Source organism: Falco rusticolus, chromosome 10 (assembly GCF_015220075.1).
Source record: "Falco rusticolus isolate bFalRus1 chromosome 10, bFalRus1.pri, whole genome shotgun sequence".
NCBI lineage: Eukaryota > Metazoa > Chordata > Aves > Falconiformes > Falconidae > Falco > Falco rusticolus.
Genome location: NC_051196.1, coordinates 5,577,248 through 5,604,243, shown reverse-complemented (window position 1 = coordinate 5,604,243; position 26,996 = coordinate 5,577,248). Strand labels below are relative to the sequence as shown.

Genomic DNA, 26,996 nt, shown 5'->3' with positions numbered 1-26,996 from the left:
GTGTGGCACCTGGCTGCCAGGCCACTGAGCTTAGTCAAAGATATTTCTCCTTTCTCTGCATCACTTTGCTAGACATTTTTTTGCGTGCTTCCTGTGAATGTCACCTACACCTACACTTTTACTTTACGTACATGATTTATAGATACAATTTAACTTCTAAAATACTGCATTTTTCATACTTTTTTTTTCTCTAAACACTTTTAAAAATGCAAATGGATGAAGGAATTTGAAGATTTACTTGTCAAAGATGAAGTTCTCCAACTGATGGCAGCTCATAGGTGCTTCCAGCATTTTGCAGTGAGCATAAAGGGGCTCTATAACACCACGCAGGGTAACATTTCACACTCTTTTGCAGAGAAGGACATAGCTACCTTGCAGTGTTTGGTTTACAGTTGGACCTGATGACCTTAAAGGTCTTTTCCAACCTAAATGATTCTACAAATCTAGGATTCAAGAGGCAGTCGTGTCTTTCATGCCATTTTTCTTTACTCTTTTCTAATTGCTTTCTTATTCAGTACCTTTTCCTCCAGAGGGTGGTAACGACGTGAATGTAGACTAAAAAAAAAATGTGTCAGAGGAGTCTTTGGAAGGGAAAGTTAAATTGCTTCATAGTCTGGTGCTAGGAACGATCCATGGAGCCTGCTACAGCAAGGGGTATTGCATGAACACACCATGTTGGTTTTAGGAATCCTGAACTCTACAGAGATAGAAGGGTGTTGTCTTGTTTCCACTTCTGTTCTTTATTGGGACTGTCATTTGCCACTTGTTTCCCTTCACTTCTGAGCACTTACTGGCTGAGATGGGACAGCAAAGCAAGTGGCTTCTGCTGAAGAGTTTCTAGAGCAGAGTAAAAAGAAGCCCTGTCTTTGTGGATCAAGTGACAGATACTTTAAAGAAAAAAGTGACAGATCTTCTGTGTGAGCCAACATATTTGTGTTAAGAGCTGCTGAACAAATTGGGCTCACAGGAATCAACAGTCCCACTCTGTAGTATTGAATCATGAGGGGTAAGTTTTTCCACCCACAAAATAGGTTTTATATTTCAAAATTCCCCCACCCCCACCCTAATTTATCCTAATTTTAATGGCTATCAAATCAGATATTACTATAATTGTTAAATTATAATTTAGTTGGCACCATGGTGTTACTCTGCCTTTAGAAGCAGGTCTGTCTTTCAAAGGCTACACAGTGTTAACCTAACACAAATTAAGCCCCAGAAATCCCCTTGCTGTATGAGTGGGTAGAAAAAAGAAAAGAGATGGGAGCTGTTTAGGCAAAGCCACAGGGGAAGGCATGAGCACAGCTGGAGAGAGGGCTAATGTAGCAGGCATGCTGTGCTTCCTGGCCTCCCAGTGACACAGTGCTCCCTTAAAAATAAATAGAATAGGATGAAATGGTCACACTAAGACAAGGAGATAAATGCTATAGCAGTTGTTGTATAATGGGAGTATTTATAGAAAGCAAGCAAAATAAAACAAACTTTGTGTCTTCATGGACAGCTTATCCTACTAACACCTTTGGGACTGAGCCAAGTCCCATCCCAGAGGAGAAATGAAAGTCTGGACGTGGCTGCTCTGGGGCTGTCTTGTACCTGTTTTAGTACAGCACTTTGCTTGGTAATGCTTCATAGCCCTGCAAAATACACTTGTGAGCCTGATTCAATAGTGACTTCTAGCCTGCCTAGCTCAAGGCAACAGGTTTAACAGCTCAGATAATAGCAGTGAGTCTCCCACCACAGGATAATTTTCTTGGATGCTGCTTCTGGTCACTGTTGAGAATCTCATGCTTTGGAGTTAGGGAGCAGGCAAATACTCTCCTGGGACTTGGGCCCATATAAACAAGACTAGATAAAATGTGCTGAGGCAATGTGAAGTCTACTCTGTCCAAAGTGGCAGCTGAGAGGCCTCCCTGTTCACACGTTTGTCCAGTAGTGTGGTACCATCAAAAAGATACATGATCATTGGATATGAACCAACTCACCCTATGCTCCTGCAATGCTGCTTTGTGAAATAGAAGGCCCATTTTCAATTGAAATGTATGACACTTGTGTTTTGAGTGTTTTCTTAATGCTGCAAGATATAATGCAGTCTTAGCGATATGCTCCCTTGCATTCCTTTCTAGATAAGGTTGTCAGAAGCTTATGGATTAGAAGCTGGTCCAAACCGCAGTGTCAAATCCCAGGCACTTTATTAAAATTATATGAAACCTTGCTTCCCTGTATCTCTCCTCTTGCCATTAGGATATAGGACCTCCACAGACACTTGCAAAGCTTCTGAGGATCTCTCTCTGCAGCGTGAGTTTGAGATGTCCTGCAGAGCAATGTTCTCCTAAGCCTTTACAGGATGAGGTCCTGCCTCAGACCAGTGCTGGGCAGCTAGGAGGCAGCAGGCACAGTAGCTGTAGCGGAAACCTGCTGTGCCCTCACTCTGCCTTCCTGGTGCCCTGGAAGGACAATCAGCCATCTCCCATTTCTTCTCTCTTAGCCCTGATGGATGCCCGGTACCCTAGGGTGAAAGCACACCAGTAGTTCTGCAGCTGTTTTCTTTGCTGCTGCCCAGTGATTCACTGGGGAAGGAAATCTCTCCCAACTGCCCATTTTCATTCTTCATCTGTAGCAGGCAATGACAGAGCTCATGCACTCGTCTGCATAACTGCATTCCACCTCCCCAATTTTATGCAGCTGTATGTTCTGTGGCCTCAGTTTAATGCCCTTAGATATTGCACAAATAATAGCAGGCAGATGCTGCAAATACTCCACTGTGGAACTGTTAACACTACTAAAACTGCAACAGAAGTTCTTGCTTTCTGCTGCAATGCTAGAAGTAATGCATTAAAAATATCATGTATCCCATGAGAATACAGAGGTGTCTTTTTCTAGAAAATAAAGCTTTTAAAAAAACAGATTCCAAATTAATTGAACAGACTAAAGACAGAAAAAAGAAAGACAAAGCAATTTTACTAAGTGCTAGAAATTCTTCAAAAAGGGGAAGAGTACATAAATGGATGTAAAGCCAATGTTGCTATAAAAAGATTAACAGTGAAAAATTTGTGTAGCCTTCCATTTTTTGACATTCTAACCCCTTAGCAACTAATAAATCCTGAAAGGATTGTCACAATGAATCAATAGGGCGGGGGTAAGGTGATACCTAGCCATATTAGGATAATTTCAGTGGTTACAAATTAAGCATATATCATCTATTGGTAAGGATCACAGTGAATCTAGAAACAGTGTGACAGCGGGTGAAATACCTAAAACTAGGAGACAATGAGTCAAGCTGTCATGGCTCTGAACTACAGTGAAAGGTTTAATGCTCTTTTTTTACTAGACTTGGAGGGATAATGTCCAGATGAATTGGTACATCTGTACTGGTCTGGAAAAAGCGTGCATTAAACACTGCTATGTTATCGCAGCCTGCCTACTCGTAGCTTCCTCACAGTTTGGGAGGGAGTCTAGCTCAATCCTGTTTGGAATCAGTATAATAGTATTCAATGGGGGTAGAGGTGAGGCAGCCTAAGGAAAACTAAAGGAACGTGATTCGTTTCTAAAAGGTATTAAAGGAGAGAACAAGAGACACAGGAACTATCAATAAAGGACAATATAAAAAATGCTTTATAGATTTTATATTTAGATATTAAAGCTTTACAGAGTCATATGAATAAGAGATACAAGCTTTTGAGAAATCCCTTTGGTATACAATTTTTCCTTCTGTATTTAGTCAGCCATGAGCACTATCTACAGCAGAACTATGACATAAAAATAACATGTTAACAGAATGACAGGAGAGGTTTAAGAGTTACATAAAAACTCCATGCCGGCTATGTTTGATGTGTACCCTCTCATATTTCACCCATATCATTTTTTCAGCTATATTTCATGATTCTTTGGTAGCAAATAAAAAGAGTAGTAGTATACATAAAAGGAAAATACACAGATAATTTGTTAATGCTTCAGATGGAGAAAAATCGCTCATTTTATTAAAAAAGGAAAACCTCAATTTATTATGAAATATTTATTTACAGGTATTTTACATTTTTAGAAAATAATACAATTATACTTTAAAATGCTTCATTTATTTTTGTTATTTATCTGCTTGTACAAAAGAAGCAAAGACACTGTCTTCTTGTTCTAGCAGAACCTCAGGCTTGTCATATTCCAAAATAACCCCTCTCTTCATGACAATAACCAAGTCTGCATTGAGGATGGTATGCACACGATGCTGAAAAAGAAACAAAATGCTAGTTCAGCATATCTACCAAATGCATTCCAGGATAAGACAAGAGTTGCAGAAATTATCAAGTTCAAGTTTGATTAGGTTTACTTATCCTACTTTCATCCTAATTTACTGTGCAAATACTGCAGATAAACATACAGACCAAGAGCCATGTGGATACTCAAGTATCATAAATTGCACATAGGTACTTGAGGTACTTCAGTATGAGGAGTCATGTAAGTTCAGACTACAATGTCCCTAGCTCGGAGTCCTGCCACCGAGTGTTGCCACAGGAAGGTAGCCCGGAAGTGAGAACAGGGAAGGAATTGTGGTACTGCATGCAGGCACCCTCCCAGTCCTGGACTACATCTAGATCACGGGGGTTCCTGAGATTGGTGTGGTTTGTCTGTTTGTAAAACTGAATGGATCTCTTTTCTAAGACCTTGCCCACATCTTCTCTTGAGCTTTCATAAATGTTTTTCATCTACATTCTTTGGAAAAGATTTTTCAAGGCTTGCGCCCCACTGCATGAACAAGTGCACACTTTTGTATGCGCTGGGCCTCACCACTCGGAACTTCATCTGATGCCCCTTGCCTCATGATTTTGCAGACCAGTCTCACATATCCTTATGTTGTCCTTCTTCCAGGCAGAAGAGGCCGAGCCTACTCAGCTGCTCCCCTTAAGGAGCAGTTCCACTCCTTCGATCATCTTTGTGCTTCCCAACACTTTTCAGTTACAACATGTCGTTCTGGGGATGAGCGGACTGGAACTATACACAATATTCAAGGTATGATGTTGTCTCTTTTTGTTCTCTACCCTTTTTCTAGTGACCCCTAACATTTGATTAATTTATATTATTAGGAAGAAACCTCCATAGTTCTATTCACAGTGGATAATAAAAATAATTAATTTAGCTTTCTGCAATACCATTATCTTTCCTGAGCATTCCTTTCATATATCCACCATCAAATACCCCTATAAATTGACAGACTTCTTGCTGCGGTGTGTTTCAGGGATTCATGAATTCATTATTAGTTTTGATAGCTCCCAGAAGCTACTCTCATAGGGTTTTTTTTTTGGCCTGCCTTATTGCATTTTCATATAAACATGCCAGAGTTTATGATAATTTCTGTTTTCTTTATGAGTTCATCTTTTACAAGAATGCCTTCTTGTTTCTAATCATCTTTATTTGTTTAGCCATACCAGTTTCTATCCTTACTCAAGCCTTTCCTAATAAATAGCATGCATTGGCTCCAGGATCTTTGAATAAAATCCTCCAGTAATTTCCACGACTCCTGGCAGATTCAATTTTCTTCTCTGTTTCTTTTTAGCTAGGTTACCCCCATCCCCCTACCCTGCGTATATTTTTGAGGTTTGTTTTTAGCAAGCCTCCTTGATTTTTCCAGAATTCTTTCCAGAATTCTACTCTTTAAAGTTGAGTGTAACTCCATTGGATTTTTGGGGTCTGCGTTACTCCTGCAGGGATATTTAATCTTAAAATACTATGGCCCCTGTTACACAGTTGCTCTTCACCCGTAAAGTTCCTAACCAGATCTTGGGCCCCCTCAGTACCACAACAACTCTTGTATTTCTTTCTGTGGCTTCCTAGCCAGATGTTCCATTAAATAATCACTGATGGTATCTACAAATCTCATCTCTGCCACAGTCCTCCTGTGACATTTATCCAATCCACAGGCAGGGGGAGAGGACTAAAATACCACATTCCAGTTGTACTCCCTGCCCTGGTTGTCTGACCTCTTTCAGTATAACACAATCACTGGTAAAGTAACGTAGATGATAATACAGACCAAATACTAGACTCCTCCTATTCTTCCTAATGCAAATTGGGAATATACGGCCTTCTCTGGGGGAAAAAAAAAAACCAATCAAAAAACCCACTGAAAACCCAACAAAAAACACAAAGAAAAAGCGAAAGCCATCACCTACCCCACCCCCAAAAAACTTGTTATATTTTTACTAGAGAATGTTTTGAATACAAACCCACCTGCTGTAAACCACATTTACATTTGGAAGTAAAAACATTCACAGTAAATTTCTTCCAAAATGCTGTTTGCTTGAACTGTGCAGTTTAAAACTCACTAAGAGAGTGAAAGATTAATAAAACTTTCTCAGCCTATCCCCAAACAAACTGAAAAAGATACATAAATGCAAAATGCAGTGCAACTCAAGAATTTTCAGGCAGAGAAAGCAGGAAATTTCAGGCTTATGATTCCTTTGCCTTTTTAATAATGACACAATGAACGGATACCTTGAGATAAATCAGGTTTTCTATTACACATATGCTAGGTAAAAATAAAAACATACTGTAACATTCCTGAGCATAGGTTTCTTGACTTGTATTTAATTTTTAAATGTTAAGAAGCTTAATGACTTTACTTCACCTTCCTGAAATATGTGTATTTCTAGAAAACAGAGAACTAAAAGATCTGTATTGCTTCTGACACATCTGTTAAGCCAACTGCTTTGATTCAGGTCAAATCTCTTTCATAAACAATTTTTTAAGAGAAACTCAAATCTTTGTATAATCACTTCAAGGATATGCAAACTTAAATTAAATCACTGTCAGCAGGGATGGAATGTTTATTTTTAAAAGTTGGTAAGATTCTAATTTATTTAAATTCTGAAACATAACTGCTTTATCCAGTGGCAGAACTACCACATAATTTTACTTGTCCTTAGTTAAATTATTATTGTAGCTTGATGAAACATTCTTAGATTTCACAGTAGTCAAAGTCATATTATATTTTAAATTACCCTAAAATGGGTAACAGAAAACAGACTGTGTACTTAAGACTGCATGCCTTTACAGGCAATCGGATCTAGCATCATGTAACACATTAAAGCAGCTGTTATTATGTATTTAAATATCCTAAGCGCCATCATGTGGCACGTGCGGGACAGCCGGGGGGTCAGGCCCAGCCAGCACAGGTTTAGGAAAGGCAGTTCCCTCCTTGAGGAACCTGATCTCCTTCTATGCCAAGGTGACCTGCCCAGTGGACGAGGGAAAGGCTGTGGATGTTGCCTGTCTGGACCTTAGTAAAGCCTTCGGCACCGTCTCCCACAGCATCTCCTGGAGAAAGCGGCTGCCCACGGCTGGGAGGGGTGTGCTCTGCGCTGGGCTGGAAGCTGGCTGGACACCGAGCCCAGAGCGCAGCGGGGAATGGAGTTACACCCCGCTGGCACCGGGCACAAGCGGCGTCCCCAGGGCTCGGTGCTGGGGCCGGTCCTGCTTAATGCCTTTATCGATGATCTGGGCGAGGGGATCGAGTGCTCCCTCGGTACCTTTGCAGATGACACTTGCTGGAGGCAGGCAGGCTCTGCAGGGGGGTCTGGGCAGGCTGGGCCGATGGGCCAAGGCCAATAGTATGGGGTTCAACCAGGAGAAGTGCCGGGTCCTGCTCCTGGGTCACAGCAACCCCACACAGCGCTCCAGGCTTGGGGCAGAGCGGCTGGGAAGTGCTGGCTGATGGCTGGCTGACCATAAGCCAGCAGTGTGCCCAGGTGGCCATGGTGGCCAAGGGCATCCTGGCTTCTCTCCAAAACAATGTGGCCAGCAGGACAAGGGCAGTGATCGTCTCCCCATACGTGGCACTGGTGAGGCCGCACCTCGAAACCTGTGTTCAGTTTTGGGCCCCTCACTACAAGAGGGACATAGAGGTGCTGCAGCGTGTCCAGAGACGGGCAACGGAGCTGGGGAAGGGGCAGGAGCACAAGTCTCATGAGGAGCGGCTGAGGGAACTGGGGGTGTTGAGTCTGGAGAGGAGGAGGCTCAGGGAGGATCTTCTTACTCTCTACAACTACCTGAAAGGAGGCTGCAGGCAGGTGAGGGTTGGTGTCTCCTCCCTGATAACCAGGAACAGAACAAGAGGAAACAGCTTCAAGTTGTGCCAAGGGAGGTTTAGGTCGGGTGTTAGGAACAGTTTTTTCACTGAAAGGGTGATCAAGCACTGGAACAGGCTGCTCAGGAAGGGGGAGGAATCACCATCCCTGGAGGTGTTTAGAAAATGTGTAGATGCGGGGCTGAGTGACATGGTTTAGGGATGGACTTGGCAGCCCTGGGTTGACAGTTGGACTTGATGATCTCAAAGGTCTTTTCCAACCTAAATGATTCTATGATTCTATAAATAAGAAAGTAATTTAAAATGGAAACGAAAGCTTACACTTAAACACTGCTTTAAAAGAAAAGACTAATGGCCAAATTAACACATTTATCAACATTTACAAGAATTAACTAATGTGACATTTCTGATTCTTGTTTACATTAGAAAGGTAGCAGAAACTGTACTTACTGCTATTGTAACCACAGTACGGTCAGCAAATGCAGTCATGACTACCTTCTGGAGTATGTTCTCCTATGTAAAGAAAAATGTTTGTTGCTCTTTAAACAACAGAAGTTACATGACAGACACACAGATACTAGGAAGGCTTAAGTAGCCAGTAATTATTCCATGCTTTTACCGATCCTTCATTGCAGAAATGAAGAATTAACGCTGTGCCAAAACTAAGTCAGAGCCTGGTCTCCAGTTAGACAGCCCTTGCTTGTTCTTGCCACCCCCGCTGCCTCTGGCATTCAGCACACATGACAGTTGTGCTCTGGTCCCCAGACCCCTACTATCCTGACCTCAGTCCTACAGTGAGGAAATCAAAAGTGAATTCAGGGTGCTGCCAGGCTGCCTGCACAAAGGTGCCTCTGTGAGGTGTTTTTCACCCTGCTGCAAGCCCAGGAATGTCCCAGCAGACTAGGGACTTCTAACACCAAGGGGTGTCAGGGATAAGCAAGGGAGTATGCTGTACCTGGCATATTTAACAGTGGAGATAACATTTAAGATGGTCTTAACATACATAGTTCTCACTCAACAAGTACTATCCTTTGATATTTAGGAAACATGATGTTGTGTACCAAACTGCCTAGAAATGTCACTAGCACAGATATTTTTATTTGCTATTACCTGTTCTTTAGGTATCTCAAGAGAGGAAGTATATCCTCAATGAATCAAAATTAAGAATTTTAACTGGGCTGCGTACAGTATAATTCATAACCTTACTGACACCCAACACAGTAACATTTCATACAAGTAAAAATTGTAGCTGTTACAATAAACCCTTCCAATGATATTCTTTACTCATCGAAAGAAAAAGACTGAAACATTTCTCATAACAGAAGAAAAAAAAATCCTAAGAATGTACTGTTATTTGGCAAAAATCTAGTCAGTGCACTAATATTGTGTGGTTTAACATGTGTCTAGCAATTTCAGACAATTAATGCAGTAATCCAGTATGTCTTCTCTGTCTCTTTGTTTATTTCCTTGACTCTAATTTCAAGCCTTCTAACTTTCTGACCTGTCCTGTCCACCATACTGGGGACATTATTCTGCTTGCCAGTTTACCCTTCACTGACCATCTCAGCTGACCTTCCAAAGCTTTGCTTACTTTAGGAAATAAAACTGCCAATGAAAATAACGTGCTTCATTTTCCTAATGCAAACAATGCTGGAATAACTATTAACCCCCTAGTAAAATGAATTGAAAGCTCTCTAGTTAGCAATAACTCACAACTACCTGGACTTGTAAACATGTCTGCACTAAATGCGATGTAAGCGTATTACAGGTTAGAGAGAATTGCTTTCCACCTTTTTCTTTGCCTATTAGCAGTTCCCTCCCCACCAAGGAAAACAGGAAGTCAGCAACACTCCAAACTCACTGTTGCCATGTCAATAGATGCTGTGGCTTCATCCATAATGAAGATGCTCGTCTTCCGCACAAAAGCCCTTGCTAGGCAGAACAGCTGTCTTTGGCCCTGGCTGAAGTTTTCACCCCCTTCTGTGACTATAGCATCTGGAAACGATATAGCAAAACCACTGTTTATATGGTGTGCATGCGTGTGTATGAGAGGGTCTGATCAGAGCAGAGCACATGCTTGGAAAATAATGTCTCACTTCCAGCATAAGGGCTTTCAAAGTAACATTTCCTAGGTCTACAGCTGCTGGTGACCCAATTATAGGACCAGTACTTCTGCCTCACTATATTCTTTATATCTATTAGACATCAAAGTAACTAGGTGTGTTTAAAGCGAGTTTATCTGGAACACTTGCGATCTATGACACTGCATCCCCCTGTCAAAGTAGCATCTGTAATTTCTGTACCCTAAGGCTGTATAACTTTCAATTTTCAAGTTTTTTTTTAGTTTTGTTTGTTTCATTGCATGGCCAAATGAATCACACCTTCAAGCTTTTGAAATCTTCCTCCCTGGACATGACTATTGGAAAATACCAAAGAACATATTCTACTAACACCTGACTTCTTGGCACCTTCTTTGAATTCACAAGACCTGTAAACCTCAATGTTTCATAACAATGACATACTGAAATAAAATAATAATTTTACCATTGATTTGAGTAAAACAGGATTCTGCCCCACAGGTGCAGCTGGTAGGTAAGGCAGTTAGATGGATACAGGACTTTTGCCTGCTGGCAAGTACCTTTTGTCATAAACCAAAAAAGTTTTTTCTTCAGCAACTACTTTTTTAATAAGCAGTAAATGTGAAACAGGAATGTTGTGAACACTGGAAGCAATTCTTCTCAAAAAGGAAGTCTTATTACCTAGACCCCCAGGTAGCGCTTTCACCACATGCTTGAGCTGTGCTATTTCCAGTGCCTCCCACAGCATGCTGTCAGTGCACTTCTTCTCAGGGTCCAAGTTAAACCTACAGTTACACGTAATTCAAGAATATCAGTCAAAATAAAATAAATACATGGCAGAAGTTTATAATGTTTAGAAACAAAGCTGCAAATAATCAGAATCATATGCTAAAGATCTATCGTTGGTATAAATCCACTGAATTTTGCAGGCTTGGTCAACATTTACACCAGTGTGATTAATAACAAAATTTGACTCTTTCAGTTGAGCAGTACTGAAAAAGCTTCCTGTTTTGCACGTATCTTTGTGCTTTTAGAATTTATTCTATCCTGAATAAATTAAAGAAATTCTCATGCTTTATTAGAAAAAGCTCTGAATAAAAGTAGTAAATATGATCAGTTTAACATTATTTTTTTAAGAAAGACCAAAATTCTACCATCCTTTTAAATCCAGCGTCTCTTTGTTCTTTACGGCTATAGAAACGCTAAACAGAACAATCAAGATTCGTATTGAATTATGAAACTCAAATCTTCACTACAACTGAACAAATCTTGAATTTATGAACAGATGAATGTTAATTTAGCTTGCTGTGGCCCAGAAATGACAGCAACAAATGTGACTCTCCTATTTATATAATGATAATGAGAAATAAAAGATTCAGCAGTATGTAACACTTTTTATGTTTTACTCCTACTGTATGTGCTGTGCAGATCGACGCTGCCTTAAATAAATTTTTTAATAGATGAATTAATAGAACAAAGGTATACAGTCACCTCAACTTTTGACATGAATGAATCATGCTCTATTCAGGCAAGTTCAGGAGATAATCCTGAGATCCGTATTAGCACGGAGTCAGCAAACCAGAGAAGCCTGTATCATTTTCAGTGAACTCTAATGACTTTTATGCAGAAACTGTAACAATAGGTGATGTAACTGTGCACTGAGGATTGTACTGTTCCTCTCTAAGGGAAATGCCACAGACATAGGGAAGGACATTTGTTGGAAACTGTGGATATTTTTGCCACTGTTTCTACTGTGTCATCCTCTCAGAGGAGAAGGAAGTGGGGGAGCGGGGGAAGTGAAAAAAGAGAGAAACAAGGTGTTTGGTCTCACAGATGAAAGAACAGCTCAAACACTAGAAAGGCAACACTGATAGAGGCTCCATGATAAAATACCCAAGACTTCCTCCAGTACTTCTCATATTGTTTTACTGCTTTTTTCCTACATTAATTTTTTAGGCTGCATTTTTTCCATCTCATATTTTAAGGCAGACACATGAAAACCGATGTAGGAGAAAGAAGGCGAAGGTTTCAAGAAGTGCTGGCTGGTTATGGGTATTTGATCAGTGAGCTGAAATGATTGCTCAATCCCGGAGGAACAGTGACTTTCCCTACTTCCCAGGCATGGGATGCCTTCTGTCGACAGCATGCTGTCCAGGCTCAGGCACTGGGAACGTGCAGTCTGGCAGGGTGGCTAAAAGGCACAGACAGAAAGCAACGATCCTCTCCCTACTCCAACTAAGGTGACCAGAACTGAACAGCTTGCTATCAGCAATTCTGTAAAACTCATGACATGATATAATTTTAATATATAGTAACATATAAGTCATTGTAAGTTTTTATTGCTGGTGCTTAACGCTTACCGGATTGTTCCACTGAACAAAATAGGATCTTGGAGAATGATCGACAGCCTCGATCTCAACGTCTGTAAGGGGAGCTTAGCGATATCTATACCATCAATGATAATCCTTCCTATTCAAAAAGAAAATGGATAGTCTGCTAGACCATTTATCACGCCATGCAGCTGCTCACAAAGACACGGCTCACTTTCAGCTTGCAATACAGTACAGCAGGAACAGGCCTTGAATTGCATATCCCTTTATTCACTAAAGAAACAAGCTGTGGTCAAGCAGCAAGCACAACTGTCTTGGGACTAAGCCTCAGCTGGGAAGAATAAAAAGTATACCTGTAATATTTTATGAATGATTAGACACACTACTTATCTGCTTGACCATTATAAACATCTACTGAACAACAAGGTAAGACGTCACTTCAACCAGTGACTAGTTAACGGTTAAGCATTTCAGAATGCCAAATTACTATTGAGCACTTTTGAAATTTTATCTCCAAGTACAACCACCTGGCTCTGCATACGGGCCCTGTGGGTGATGTGGCTGGGAAACTGAGGCTGAACTATTTTTAAGTTGCACAGGAAAACACTCCATCAGGCACATAGATATGGTGCACATAGCAGGAAATATGGCAGGAAATTCCAGGGCAGCAGGGCAAGCTGCAGTCCTCAGCTGCTGAGTTTTCTGGGCCCAGTGGGCCCTATCTGCGCATGTACTTCACTGTACTTGAACCCCGCCCCCTTTTATGCTTTGCTCCTACAGCTGTGATTTAACAGCACAAAAGGCTGTCCTCTGGCACTCTTGGACTTTTGCTTCTGTCAAGCAGAACTTTTATTGATCCAGCTTATGAATGGCACAGCTGTTAGGTAACAGATGATACTGTATTTAAAGTACAATACAAGGCCAGAGAGTGTGTCCTGCAGATTAAAATAAATAATCACAATTCAAAGCTGTGGCTAAGGAAAGGACTAGCAAAGCACCTTCAGGAGCTGAGCTTGACCAATATGCAGAAGTGTCATCTTACCCTCAAAAGTGTCAACCATTCTGAAAAACGCCAGAGAGAAGGAGGATTTTCCACTGCCTGTTCGGCCGCAGATCCCAATCTGTGACACAGAACACAGATGAACGCCACATGAGCGGACATGGATAATGTCTGTATTTGACGTTTAAGATGAGTGGATGGAGAAGCTGTTCTGATCCCCGTGACCCTCATGGATCAGCCAAACTGAACTGGCCATAACAAAATCCCTGAGTTCACTCTTTGTCTTCAGGGGTCTGAGCATTTAGGAATAAATCAAGGCCAGTCCTACATACAAGAACAACAGGAGAGTGGCAGCAATGGGAATAAAGGCAAGAGAGCCACATAGGAATGATGGAAAGTAGATCTAACACAATCGCTTCTTATGGCACTGTGTGCTGACAACAGGCGCTGGGATACTGAAAAGTCATATGTAGTTCTAACTTGTCACTCTTTAAAGTATGCCTAAAGACACCAAAATAAGAAAGCCCCAGACTCCTGCCCAGTGCGCTACATTCTTTTAGAGAAAGACTTTGGTAATTCAGTCATCAAAACATACTGTGGTATGTTTTTTTAACTCTGATTTCTATGATGTGCTAGTCTAAAATGCTCCTCAGAACCACTGCAGTTCTTTACCTTCTGTCCTGGAGAGATGTGGGCATTGACATGCTTTAGCACTGGCTTTAAGTTGCTGTCGTATCGGACACTGAGGTTCTGGATTTGGATCTCCCCTCTGTCTGGCCAGTTCTGGGGAATCTGCGAGGAAGCTGTACCAGGAGCACAGGGGAAAAAACCCAATCAACCAACCCTCTCATAATAAATTAATCAGTTCATTAAGTGATTTACTATGTTTTTCATGGTAATACACTGCAAAATCATTAAAATTTCAGCAAGCTCTTTCTGCATGCTGCACAAAACTGCACTTACAAAGGAGCCCTTCGTAATTTTCAGCTTCTGTTTTGAGAAGGCCATTGATTCTTTTCACTGCACCCAGCTGGATCTCCATGTCAGCCAGGTTACGAACCATCCAATTCAGATAGTTAGACACCTGATGTAAAGCAAATACACTACTAAATTCCAGATTTTTAGTAGTTTGCATCATTTGACCAGCATGCAGTTTATATTCCTCCGCAGTTTATATTCCTCCACAGAAACACCTGTTCAGCCTCAATAAGCTGGCGTTGCGAATCTGTATGGTACACATCAACAGGGTGATGGCAATGACTAATGGTTACATTTCCTAACTGCAAATGTGCAAATGCTTTGGTACTATGGAGATCTGATCCACAGGAACAGAAAAGAGGGGGAGGAACTGTAAAGACAGGTGAAAAGACATCATCTTGCTAACTTAAGGTCTGACAGTCTAGAATGATGTACCAGGGCATAAATATAATTGACGCACTGAAAAAATACTCTTCACGATGCAAGACAATATTAAAAATATGACACAACTTGGCCATATTTGGTTGACATATTTGAACTAACACTTCAATATTTTATCTAAAAACTGAAGAAAGCATACACTCAAATATGTCAACCATTGAATGAGAACTGAAGGTAACACATGGTTTCAATGACGTTACAGTACCCACTAGAGAAGTACAGACACCTTCAATCTTCCTGTTCATCTTCGTGCCGTGAAGAATTACATAAAAATGTTTGGGAGAGACAGAAAGGGTCCCAAGATTCTTACCATAAGAGCATAGGTTAGTCCCAAGCCTACAAGTCCTGAAGAGAGTTCATTATACAGGCAACTGGTAATAGAAGTGACAGCTGCTATGAGTACCACACATGCTCCAATGTACTCCTGAAGGAATATGAATAAACTCCATCACTGTAAGTCTACAAATGATTAAAATGTCATAATTTCACATACCAAATAACAAACCTGTTGGACAGTTTGAAATACATGCAGAAAACACCACGTAACTCTAAAGAGACCCTGCCTAGGAACCCATTCTTAATGCCTTTAGTGTGGCTGTGCTGTTTGGAAACACTTTAGCACACAGGAGGAGTTGTACCAACACTCCTTATCTTCTTCCAGAGAAGTCAGTGCAAGTATCTTAAGCATGTAATGGGGGTGGCTGAAACCGCACAGCTGGTGTTACCTGGGATAGGAGGGAAATGCTCATGTAATCCCATCTGTGAGCAGATCCTCTCTGCGGCTGATGGCTGGGAGGCACTGCTGTCACTGCTGAGTGGCTACCAATCCATATTTGTTCAAACCAGCTGTTCTTGCACAGCATGTATTTATTAGTTGGATTGCATCCAACCATGACGGGCTTTTGCTGCTTTAATTTAACTCATTAGTGATTTGACCTCCCACAGACAAGCCTTTGCGTAAAATTATGTAACAGACTAGAAAACAAACTCTGTAAGGAAGGAAATTGTTTCTTGTCTGTATTTGTACTGTTTAGTGATATACGCACTGACCAAATTAGGGTCTTCAGATGGTCTAGGACTGAGCATATAAAAAGGAAGTAATATTTTATTTAAGTCATACTCAATATCTGGATTTAAGTTGCAAAAGATACCAGCTAAAATAGAGTCCAAAATGGAGATATAGTCTGAGACATGAAATATGAGTTAACATACACTTAGCACACATAAAAGGAGCCCATGTTACCACAACAGCAGTACTCCACCTGTATCTAACAAAGTCTGATACAAGTATCACCATCCACAACATAAAATTCCTTGATTTCCTTCCTAGGGAGTTATTTTTAATAAATAATTTCTCATGCCAGGCTACTTTACTGAGCACTTTTAAGGAAATGGGCACTTGAATATCTTTGGCATTTCTCAGATGACCCAAACCCAGGCACAAACTGCCTGCATCCTTCTGCTCATTGAGAGAGCTTCCAAGATGTTGAAATGTCCTGGGGACCCCCAAGGCCAAGGCCTGCTGACACTGACTAACATGGTCCCACAAAGGCATCCTGGCTGGCAGCACAGCTTGACCAGCTCTAATCACTCTTCACACACAGAGGAGCCAATGTGACCTATAAAAACTATTCTTGTCTTGGAGAAACAGCTGCAGGCTATGGGGAAAATGTACGACGTTCAGTTTCCAGGGTGGGCTGGGCACATAATCGTTACAGATAGAGAGATACAATGGGTAAAGGCGCAGATCTGAAACCCAGATGAAGCTGGATAACTGTTGGATGCCGCCTCAGATTGCTTGGAATGAAGTCAAATTCATTGTGTATACACACAAAAATAATGTACTTGCCATGCGGACTTCCAGCCAGCGATTGGCAGCTGTAAGGAAAAGGGAAGCGATGTTGTTGGAATCTGTGTATTCAAGAAGCTTTTGGCGAAATTTGGCTTCATACCTGAAAAAAGAAAAATAAAAAGGAAAAAAAAGGAAAAAAATAGAAGAAAAAAAGGAAAAAAGAGAAAAAAGAGAAAAAGTCATGCATCGTGTCTTGGAAAAATGAAAAGTAAAATTTAATTGCTGGGGATATATGCTCATCGGCAGTTTGACACAGGGTCTAAATCAGCCTACCAATAGTTCAGTGACATTATCTGTAGACTTGTATTAGACACATGCAAACTGTATTTGTACAGCATTTTTAGGAGTAAATGGATGTTACTGCATTGATGAAACTCTATGTGGGACTTTCAGATCACACTGGGCATTTTGTAAATGTATTTTATTACATGGTAATTGTGAGACAGGCAATCTGAAACTAAAAATGAAAATATGAGAGAGAAATAATACATGCATGTAACTTGTGAAAAGTATTAATGCTGCAGAATGCAGTTCCTCTTCCCACCTGATCATATAAGCTCGTTTTAAAATTTATATTACTGTAGTACCTAGAAATTGTAACAATTTATTATAAACTCAAAGTACCTCCAGTCATAGTAGCTCCAGTGTTAGACAAACACGCCCTTATCAGTGGATAAATGGAGCACTTTGTAAACAGCAGTCCAAGCACATGGAGCAACAAGAAGTAACAGAATGGAAAGAACTGTGTCTTCGCCCCCACCTGCCCCCAGAGAATTAGTCACAACACAAAACGATGGCAAATAGAGCTGCTTATGGTTTATTATATTGAATCTGCACCCACTCATCAGAATAGCCGCATCAATGAATTCTGCCTTGAATTCAGCAGATACGTAAGGTGATTCCCTGCTACACCTATTTAGACTGGGGTCTTGGCAAGCATACAAGTCAGTCAGTCACCCCTTTTAGCTGGGCATATTTATTTGCATAGGTATTAATTAATATGATGTTAATAACATGTATCAAGCATTATGTCTAATAACAAAGAGGTCTGGCACAAAAGTTTTTTCCAGAGCACTAACAGAAGCTTGAAGTCATGAAGGTCTAGTTTAAGCACCCAGAGCCTGAAATTTTGTTCTCCTTTATTACATTAGCAAGTTTAACAAACACGCTCATTTCCCCCTGTTTATATCCTTTAGCTACTACAGCTGCAAGAAGCACTAGTTATTTCTAAGTTCAGCTCTCCTTATACTGATACGAGAGAAAGATAGGACAATGTTTTAAGTATGAAGTACGTGGCTTAGAGAAGCTTTCAAATTTGTTCACTGCAGAGCATCTTAATCGTTCTTCTGAGTACAGCATAATAAAGTTAAGACTTTACATAAACCATTTGTGCTTTTGAGGAAAAGTAGTAAGCGCCACTTTTGGAAAAAATTTCGCTGTTCCAAACTTAACCATTTGCCAAGACATAAGAGATGTGTCTGCTGTGTGCAATGAAGAATGGCCTCGGCTGGCTCTGAGCATGTTGGTGTATATGTATAGTCTAGAATGGCTCTTCCTGAAAGCAAGTGCTAGCATCACACAGTGTCAGTTAGTGAGCCCTGCCTTTCCTCAGGACTAATTACCCTCGGTGTCCTACCATACAGAGATGGCTGTACTGCTTCTGGAACCAATTCGGTCACGTTTAACTCTCCTATCTACACCATGAGGTATTATGTGACGCAGATATGCCTCAGAAGATGTGAGGTATGTGTCATGAGTCAGCCATGCATATATGCACGTGGAATGGGGATGCAAACAAAGTTACCACTATTGGTGGAGGACTGCAGAAATCTTTCTCTTCAGAGAGCGTCCCCAGATCACCAGGCCTCTCAGAAAACAGACCAGTCTTTGCAGAAGCCTTCACATTTACATTTTATCGATTATTTAGCACCAACACTATCTGAAGTGCCAGATAGCAAACTATAAATCAGGCCAGGGCATCTGCTGAAGGCATATTTATAGCTGCAGCAGTAGCTGTCTTTCTGATCTCCCCCTGGATTTTTTGTACATTTCTTTCCTTATGCGTTCTGAGAAGTGCAGGATAAGAGAGTTACCAAGGGTAAGGACACTCCAGGAATAACTAGCACCTCCAAACGTGGTGACTGGATTCCTGAATTAGTGTTATTTTTAGGGATGCTCAAGCTAGCAAGTCTAAACTCCACTCCTGCTAATATGCGAGGCAGCTGAAAAGCCACACAGTCCTATAAATAGCCAGGTTACCAGCTGATGCAGGAGGCTGGCAGGCAGATGGAATATGGAATTTACTGAACGCACATGGCTCTCTGGGTCACAGGCACATCAGTTACTGCAGGATTTAAGAAAAAGGAGGCACCAAACACAATTCTTTGACATAGGAATTAATTTCAAGGTGATAGGAAGAACCAAGAGGGAATGCTCCAGAAGACTGAAAATATTAGCTAGATGGCATTGAATATTATTTATTGTATCAACACCTGAAAATATACAGCCATAATACTCTAAAAAGCCTCTTGATGGAGTAGAATACACAAATGAGAAAAGCAACAAATAAAGCAAAATTTATTTTCCTTAAAAGTGAACATAGACATAGCTACAACTGTTGTAGCTGAGAACACTGTTGGCACTTAACGAATTAAATATCCAATAACAGTAATTAATAATAGAAAATACTATGCCTTTCTACAACTCTTTGGGAAGCTACCTTCAGTCAAAAAGAAAAATCTTAAACTGGTTGTTTTTTCATTGAGCTATTTATATTCTATTTTCTAAATAGAATAAATAATTTATATATAATAAATAGAATAAATAGTTTAAGAAAAAGTTAACTTTGTGCATTACTTCTATTATAAAATTATAAAATTAAAATTACATATTAGGAGGAATAAGCACTACCATTTCAAAGATAGAATAGTAACAATTAACTAACAAAACATGTAGCCATCTAGATGAGATGGATGTGGAAGACAGTTAATTGCATTTGAATCAACTGGGAAAAGGCAAGAGCAGCACTAGCTCAGGGAAAGCAGCTGGTAAGCTCTGCAGTAGTTTTATTGGTACCTCTGCCGGTACCAGCCATTTTTGTAACAGATGCAGCCCAGGCATGCCATCAGGTATTCCTGGGCTGCTCCCCTGTCAGCTTACGTGGACAGAAAAATGAATCAAAACAGGCAATGAAAGAGTTAGTCTCCAGCTTGTGTACTTTCAAAATAAGTATAAACCACCAAATTTTCAGCTAACAACCTGAAGAATAACTTAGGGTGCTGAAGTCACTAGCACGCACAAATTATCTTACCAGGACATCGACTCATAGGCAGATTACTCTGGCATAACAAGTTAGTGCATATTAGTTGTTCCACGGAAACTGTCCAAGCAGACAGTCTGCCACACCGCACACTGCGGTAATTGCAAGCTAATTTAGCTTCTTTAATCACATTTGCCCTTAAGTATTTTTTTTTCAGGTTGTGTGCAAGTGTGTGGACCATTACCACAGGGCAGCTGACAAATATCAGCCTGTTTTTCCACAGTAACTCCTTCACATGCAAATACTTAAAGTTCCTCAGTGTTTTGGAGTTCCCCCTTACCAGTGTTTTGGGGACTCTGGCTTTTCCAAGTGATCCAAATAACAATTACCAATAACTGCACAACTGCAGAACAGAATCAGAGATAGATATTCAAAAGTGAGGTAATATACGTTTCTTAAATAAAACTGTACCTGAAGGCTCGGATGGTGGTTAGGCCTTCAACGGTCTCTGAGAAATGGGAGAGTAATGGTAGCTGAGTGCTGTCATCCAGCTGCTGCAGGTCCCTGGAGAGGGTTATGAAAAGAATTTTGTAAAAATCCAGTTTTGTTGTGCAGTTCAGTCTCTTGAAACAGGCCCAGAGATTGAAAGTGAATATCATCACAATAATTATATATATGTATATATAGGGTTCAGACAGATTGCAAAGCAGTGCTGCATGTCTCCGAGCAAGGAACAAAGACCCCAGGAGGATTTTCCTTTTTTAACATTTTAATACAAACAATGCTGGAGTTCTGATGGGTCTTTTCCCTTTACTGCCTTCCTTTGTTTCTCCTATATTCCTATTTCTTATACTCAATTGTTTATTAATTTTAAACAACATTCTGGCTCTATGTTGAATATAAATTCAATGGGATACTGCAAATAACAGCTCGAGTTAAGCAGAAGGCAAAATGCAAGTTCCTCTGTCCCCAGTCTCCCCCCCAGATAGCACAACTTCTCACTGAGCTGACAGCGTAACTTACACAGAGTAACTGAGAGCCCACACTCATCATTACGTTGTTTCTCAGTTTTGTGTTTAGTCACCAAATCAGTGGAAACACAGGTGGGGTGAAATTCTATTTAGTCTCTGTTTCTTCCAGCAGGAAGTAAATTGGTTGTAGAATCCCTCTCAATTCATGCATACATGAAGGGATAAATGCAGCATTACTACGAACACTTCTTGAGCGCCACTGGGAGGGAAGCTGTATGTTCTTAGTAGCAGAACAAAATCACAGATATGGCTAGAATTTTTCAACTTGTTAGAAACTAAAAGGCACCCGGAACCAGAGAGGATGCTTGTGCACGTTAGATCCTTAGTGGGCAGCAGTAGCACCATGGTTATACTGCGTTCTCCAGATTCTCCCTGGATTTACAGATTTCCATTTTCACCTGGAATCACGCATGCAGAAGATGTTTCTATTGCCAGAATGATACTGGTTTATGCTCTTACCGTGATGCGACTCGGAAGTACTTCTGGATGAAGTAACACATGATTGCGAGGGGAACCAGGGCAATGAGAAACATTGGTGTAACATACGAGATGACAGCAAGAGCAGATACACACAGCAAAGTGGAACGACTCAAGCACTCCAGGGTAGCTGGAATGTGCTGTATAGATAAAGAAGAATAAGCACACAGAATCTTCCATAACATATCAAGTTTAAATCAGCATTATTTCATTTTCCTTTGTCCACTTACACAAGGACAAAAAAAATTTGAGGATCTGAAGCACTAAGTATACAGGTCTGATTTTGAATAGAGTGCTGGGTTTTGGAAAAATTTGAAGGGATTTCTGTGGGGCTGCTTCACATGTCTGCATTGTGGCCCACAATCCTCATGTCAGAGGATTACAAATGGGATGCAATGGATGATTTTAGCATCTGTATTAATCCTATGAACTGGCAGTGCAGTCTGGGTAAAAACTGATAATTTGAATCTCGCTTATTTCTATTTTGGGCAACAGGGTTTGCATTCTTCTAATTTCATTTGCTCGTATGTGCCAAGTGAATGTGTCTACCCACTTTTTAAAAAAAGATTCTCTTAATTTGGAGATATCACTATTGGTCTAATTTTGCTTGCCTTTTATATACAGGGCATCTTAATCAAATAAATGGTTTTTCAATGTGCATTTAAGATGAGGAATGGATTCTGAACCTAGAAAATCACAATACAAATTGATAAAGTAGTCAAAACTACTTTTCATCAGTAAACTTCATCTAAATGAGTCTGTAATAAAACAAAATCCAGCCTTTCAGACTGGGAAAGAAAGGACAACTTGGCAGCTTGAATATATTTATTCAGTACCTGGTCGATGGTATTGCAGTCAGCTGAAAATCTGTTCAATATACTACCCAGAGGTGTTGTTTCAAAAAACCTAATATGAGACAAGGAACAGGAAAGATTACAATATTGGACACTAGAATAGTTTTAGGGTTTTTTTGTCTTCCTTAAGCTAGGTACCCTATCACAGACACAAGCAAATATATGGACAGCCACAGTAAAATTTCACATTCTTTTCCCATCACCACAGCTTTCCAATGAAATGGCAGTCTTGAACGTAATCCAAAAACAGCAAGCATCTCCTCAGCTCCCTCTACTGCCTAAGCTACACAAATCATGATTACATTTAAAAAAATCCTTTGATTGCAATTTGAGGCCTCTTCAATGCAAGAAAACTGCAAACAAATTATATTGAAAAGTCTTGCATTTTTCTGGGAATAGAAATGCATAACTAAGAACAACTGTTGAAATAATATATTAAGAGACCTTTGCATACGCAAAATGCAAACTTCATTATTGCTCTGTAATTAACTGTTCCATAGCTTTTGATGAACCTCAAGTCTAATTCTATCCTGAAAAAAAAGTATTTTAAAAAATCTGAGGTTTTATGCGTATATTATTTCTACAGGATTTCTGGGTCAAACACAGTTAACTTGAAAATAAGAAGATATTTTTCCTAATATTCAGTAACAGCTGCAGGTTTGAATTAAGATACAACTTGCTTTTCATGTATTAGAAAGAAAACTTACGCAGGACAAAGTCCTTTACTGGTATCTGTGCATCCCAGTGTACTGTAATGATGCCCTGATGACTGTCTAAGCCCATTACCCTTCATATACTTGCACAATCACTGCATGACAGTAAAGATTTTCAGTGATTAAGATTATGATGCATGCTATGAATGTACTGTACAACATCTAGATCAATAATTGTGTTTTCTCCCTAATTAAAAACAGCAAAGAGAAATTAAATATGCAAGGAAGTAAATCTCTGAAGTCACAGTCAGGCAGGAGAGGCGTTTGATCACTGTCTAGGAACTCAAGCAGCCTGGGTACCATTTTCAAAAATTGCTCAGTAGTGTGATGCCTGGTGATTTTCAATGATACAAAAAATGTGATTCACAGTCACTTCTTAAAAACTGTGCTTAGAAGAGCACCTTGAAGTAAGGAGCACAAAACGGCCTTGACAGGCTTGAGAGGTGGGGCCATGTGAACCTTGTGAAGTTCAACACAGCCAAGTGCAAGGTCCTGCACCTGGGTTGGGCAATCCCAAGCACAAATACAGGCCGGGTGGAGAATGAATTGAGAGCAGCCCGGAGGAGGAGGACTTGGGGATGCTGGTGGATGAGAAGCTTAACATGACCTGGTAATGGGCGCTCACAGCCCAGAAAACCATATCCTGGGCTGTGCCAAAAGCAGCACAGCCAGCAATTTTTTACGACAATACAATTTGTATTACAATCAGAGCAATACCTCATTGGAGCCAAAATAATCTTATTTAGTAAAGAAGAGTGTAGTTTTTTGGTGACTTTCAAGCCAGTCCACTCCACCGCTATTGATGTGACAAGACATAATACAATCCCAAGACAGCAGAGAATGCTGAAAACTTTTGAATATCGAGAGTGGTTGAAATCCTAAGAAACAAAAAGCAAGTAACAAAATTATTCACTGTAAATTATGTTTAATAATTATTGTAAATGCACAAACACAGGACTGAAAAAATGTAAGGAGTAAATGCTTTTTCCTCCCTAAATGAAACTGCCAATGGTTTTCAACAACCTTAAACCACAATGTATTATCCTTTGGAGAGGGGCATGTTTGCATGAAAATAAGAGATTAATCAGACATTTAGAATCACAAAATACTATTAAAAAAAACCCTGAAAAGATATATTTGATAGTTTCATCTGAAGGCAAAAAAACATTTTAAAAGCATTTATTATGTCTTTGTTGTTTTGGTCTGTTTTCTGAACAGGAACAGAATATAATAGTTTTTTATTTTGAAATACTAATTTAATATTAAAACTCAGCATCAATAAAGCATCTTTTAAAGATGACAGTGTGATCCACGAAATCATACCCAAACTTCCCAAACACTAATGTAGGATTACTTGTAGAAACTGAATCCCGATAAAGAAAATCTTAGTTCTAACAAAATCCCTCCTCTACAGAGTATCCTGATAGGTAACACAGTGGTCAATTCCATGTGGCATTCACATTAGAAAAAAACAAACAACTGAAAAAAGCATGCACATCATAAAAAAAAAATAAATAATCTGTGTTCCCCATATTAGAAAATCTGAAAGCCCTACTTGCAGTAGAATGCAACAGTACAGAAGAATTTGAAAGAACTATGATATCAAAATTACTTTAGAGACCAAGGTTTAGGCATATCAGCTAGATGATGAAAATACAATAAATCTAGCAAAATGAGAAGAACGGCACATAAAACTTAACTGTTAGTTTTATTGCACTGTGTACCCAAAAATGCATTAACCTTCAAAACACTCTCCAGTAGCTAGAAATTTACTAGAAATACAGCACACTGCATACAGATCTTGGAGCAGAGGTTGACAGCGGGAGATCCCCACCGGTTAAATCATAAGAGGAAGATGAAGAAGGCGTTGCATACCTGATAGGAAGAGCAGTTCTTCAGCTGTAGCTCTGTTTTCTCAGAAAGGGCATCTGAGGTCCAGAGTGCCAGGCAGTAGTCAATGGCCACCATTATTGTGTGCTTCAGCAGCTGGGACAGAACCAGCAGTGGCAGAAGAAGGATTCCTGCCGCGCTGAGGTACTTGCCACAGGCACTCCAGGGCATCTTTGCTCTCTGATGCAGCACCGAAGACAGGTTGTCTTCATCATCGCTTTCTGTTACTTCTTCTGCAATGTGCAAGAAAAAAGTACTTACTCGTACACACCTTTCATACGGACTGGCAAGTGGCAGCTACAAAACAGGTCTTATACGGGATAAAGAGTGGCTTTGAGGTGAAATTACATGCTCAGCCACACATGCTAAAAAGGTGCAAAGAACCTTAGTACTTAGTTATCGATGTCTTCAGCCATGTTTTTGCAATTTAAAAGTACTGGCTTGATAAAAACGAATTGTAAAACCTTAAACAAGTGTACTTAAGCTATTGACAGATTTGAAGCTCACCCACAATAAATTATTCAGTATTATTCCCTATTAATTATCAAATCATGTTCAAGTATAAGAAAAAAAACCTCAAGAGTTTGAAGGAACCTATGACTCCTGAATGCTTGAAATCACTATAGTCCAGATGTAAAAATCAACGGAAACAGCCCTCTTGCAAATCATGACCACCTGAAAAATGGTTATTCTCTTGCCAGTTTGCATTATATTAATTCATTCACATATAATTGAACTGTGAAACAGTAATGTAGCAGTACTGGGCTCAAAGGCCATCCTTTTACCTTCATCCTCTTCATCATCTTTCAGCAGGGCTTCACGGGAATACATAGTCCTCCGGAGATTTGTTCTTTCCAAAACAGTTTTGCTCTCAATAATAGTCTCCTGAAAAAGGGACAGTTCATATGTTTTCAACTAGAGAATTAATAAAAAAATCACTAGCTGTGACAAAATTTGTTTCCAATCAGAACATGATCGAAAAATGAAAGTAAAGCTCTTACAAGCAGGCAGTCATGAGTGATGTATTTGCTACCTCTGTGTAAAACTCAAGGACATAAATTAGATATCCGACATTAATTTCACATTGTCAATCCCAGCTTCCTTGAAATCTTAACGTGGACAGATATCCCTTAATTAATAAGAACTAAGATTAATTATCTCATTCTTCCCGTGTTATAGCACTAAAGTCAAAATGTGTTAATGATTTAGAGAACTTGATATAGGCACATCTGAAAAACTTCTACCCGATGCAATGAGTAAATTCAGCAACTTTTATAGAAGCAGCTATCGTATCGCACATTAACAATGCTTTTTCCAAAATGGTCCAATTTAATATTCCTTAGGCAAGAATATTTTGATAGGGCTTCCTATCAAGAATGGACCAGAGGCAACAGTATCAAGGAAGGATGAGCTGTCCAGATGAAAGAATTTCTCTTAACAGATAAATAATAAGGGTAAATGCAGTACTCCAAATCACACACAGCATGTCAATCCTTGCTAATGCTTCCAACCTAAGGAGAAAAAAAAAGAAAAAAAAGAAGTCACATTTTCTGCAAATGTCGATTGCCCTGCCCATAAACAACCTTCTCCAGCTCTTGGTCTTGGCGATTCATTAATGTTTTCCAGTGTTCAAAGAGCTCAGTCTCTGATTTCTGAATGTCCTTGAGTGTTCCTTCTCTCTGGATGTTACCATCTTTCATGGCAATTATCTAAAAAGTTAGAAACACAAGTGGTGAGATAAAGAGCCACGTACCTCTATTTATTTTAAAGCTATGCTGCTGGGCCTGGACAGAATTTTCTCTTTTCTCAAATAAAGAATACTTCTGTGAATAAATCTGTCTTCTAAAAAGGCAGTGAAGTTATCTCTTGACTCTATCCCCTTTACTCAAGATGCTGCAAAACCATAAACTTCCTGCACTTCATGCTTTCAAGAAGGAAGGCTGCTTTTAAGTAAGAAAGAAGAACGGGGTCCCTGTCAGCACACAGGAGAGTGCATTACTCTTCCTAAATACAAGTCATTAG

General features: G+C 40.0%; 1 protein-coding gene across 6 annotated transcripts in view; it reads right to left on the bottom strand.

The window, feature by feature from the left end:
• Positions 1-3,591: 3,591 nt before the first annotated feature.
• Positions 3,592-26,996, bottom strand: part of ABCC8 (ATP binding cassette subfamily C member 8) — an 83,081-nt gene continuing 59,676 nt past the window's right edge. For 5 of the 6 annotated variants that reach the window (XM_037401633.1, XM_037401632.1, XM_037401634.1 and 2 more), the window contains 17 exons: positions 26,558-26,683; positions 25,760-25,859; positions 24,960-25,207; positions 23,802-23,962; positions 22,354-22,423; positions 21,500-21,657; positions 20,481-20,573; positions 16,748-16,850; positions 15,209-15,322; positions 14,443-14,563; positions 14,152-14,282; positions 13,522-13,600; positions 12,510-12,618; positions 10,831-10,934; positions 9,933-10,066; positions 8,522-8,584; positions 3,592-4,216 (listed from right to left, as the gene is read on the bottom strand). In XM_037401633.1, coding sequence (XP_037257530.1) covers positions 4,079-4,216; positions 8,522-8,584; positions 9,933-10,066; positions 10,831-10,934; positions 12,510-12,618; positions 13,522-13,600; positions 14,152-14,282; positions 14,443-14,563; positions 15,209-15,322; positions 16,748-16,850; positions 20,481-20,573; positions 21,500-21,657; positions 22,354-22,423; positions 23,802-23,962; positions 24,960-25,207; positions 25,760-25,859; positions 26,558-26,683 — 2,052 coding nt within the window. In that variant the 3' untranslated portion in view covers positions 3,592-4,078. Of the gene's footprint in view, positions 4,217-8,521; positions 8,585-9,932; positions 10,067-10,830; positions 10,935-12,509; positions 12,619-13,521; positions 13,601-14,151; positions 14,283-14,442; positions 14,564-15,208; positions 15,323-16,747; positions 16,851-20,480; positions 20,574-21,499; positions 21,658-22,353; positions 22,424-23,801; positions 23,963-24,959; positions 25,208-25,759; positions 25,860-26,557; positions 26,684-26,996 lie in introns of those variants that run through there. The other variant, XM_037401637.1, reaches the window with a different exon arrangement.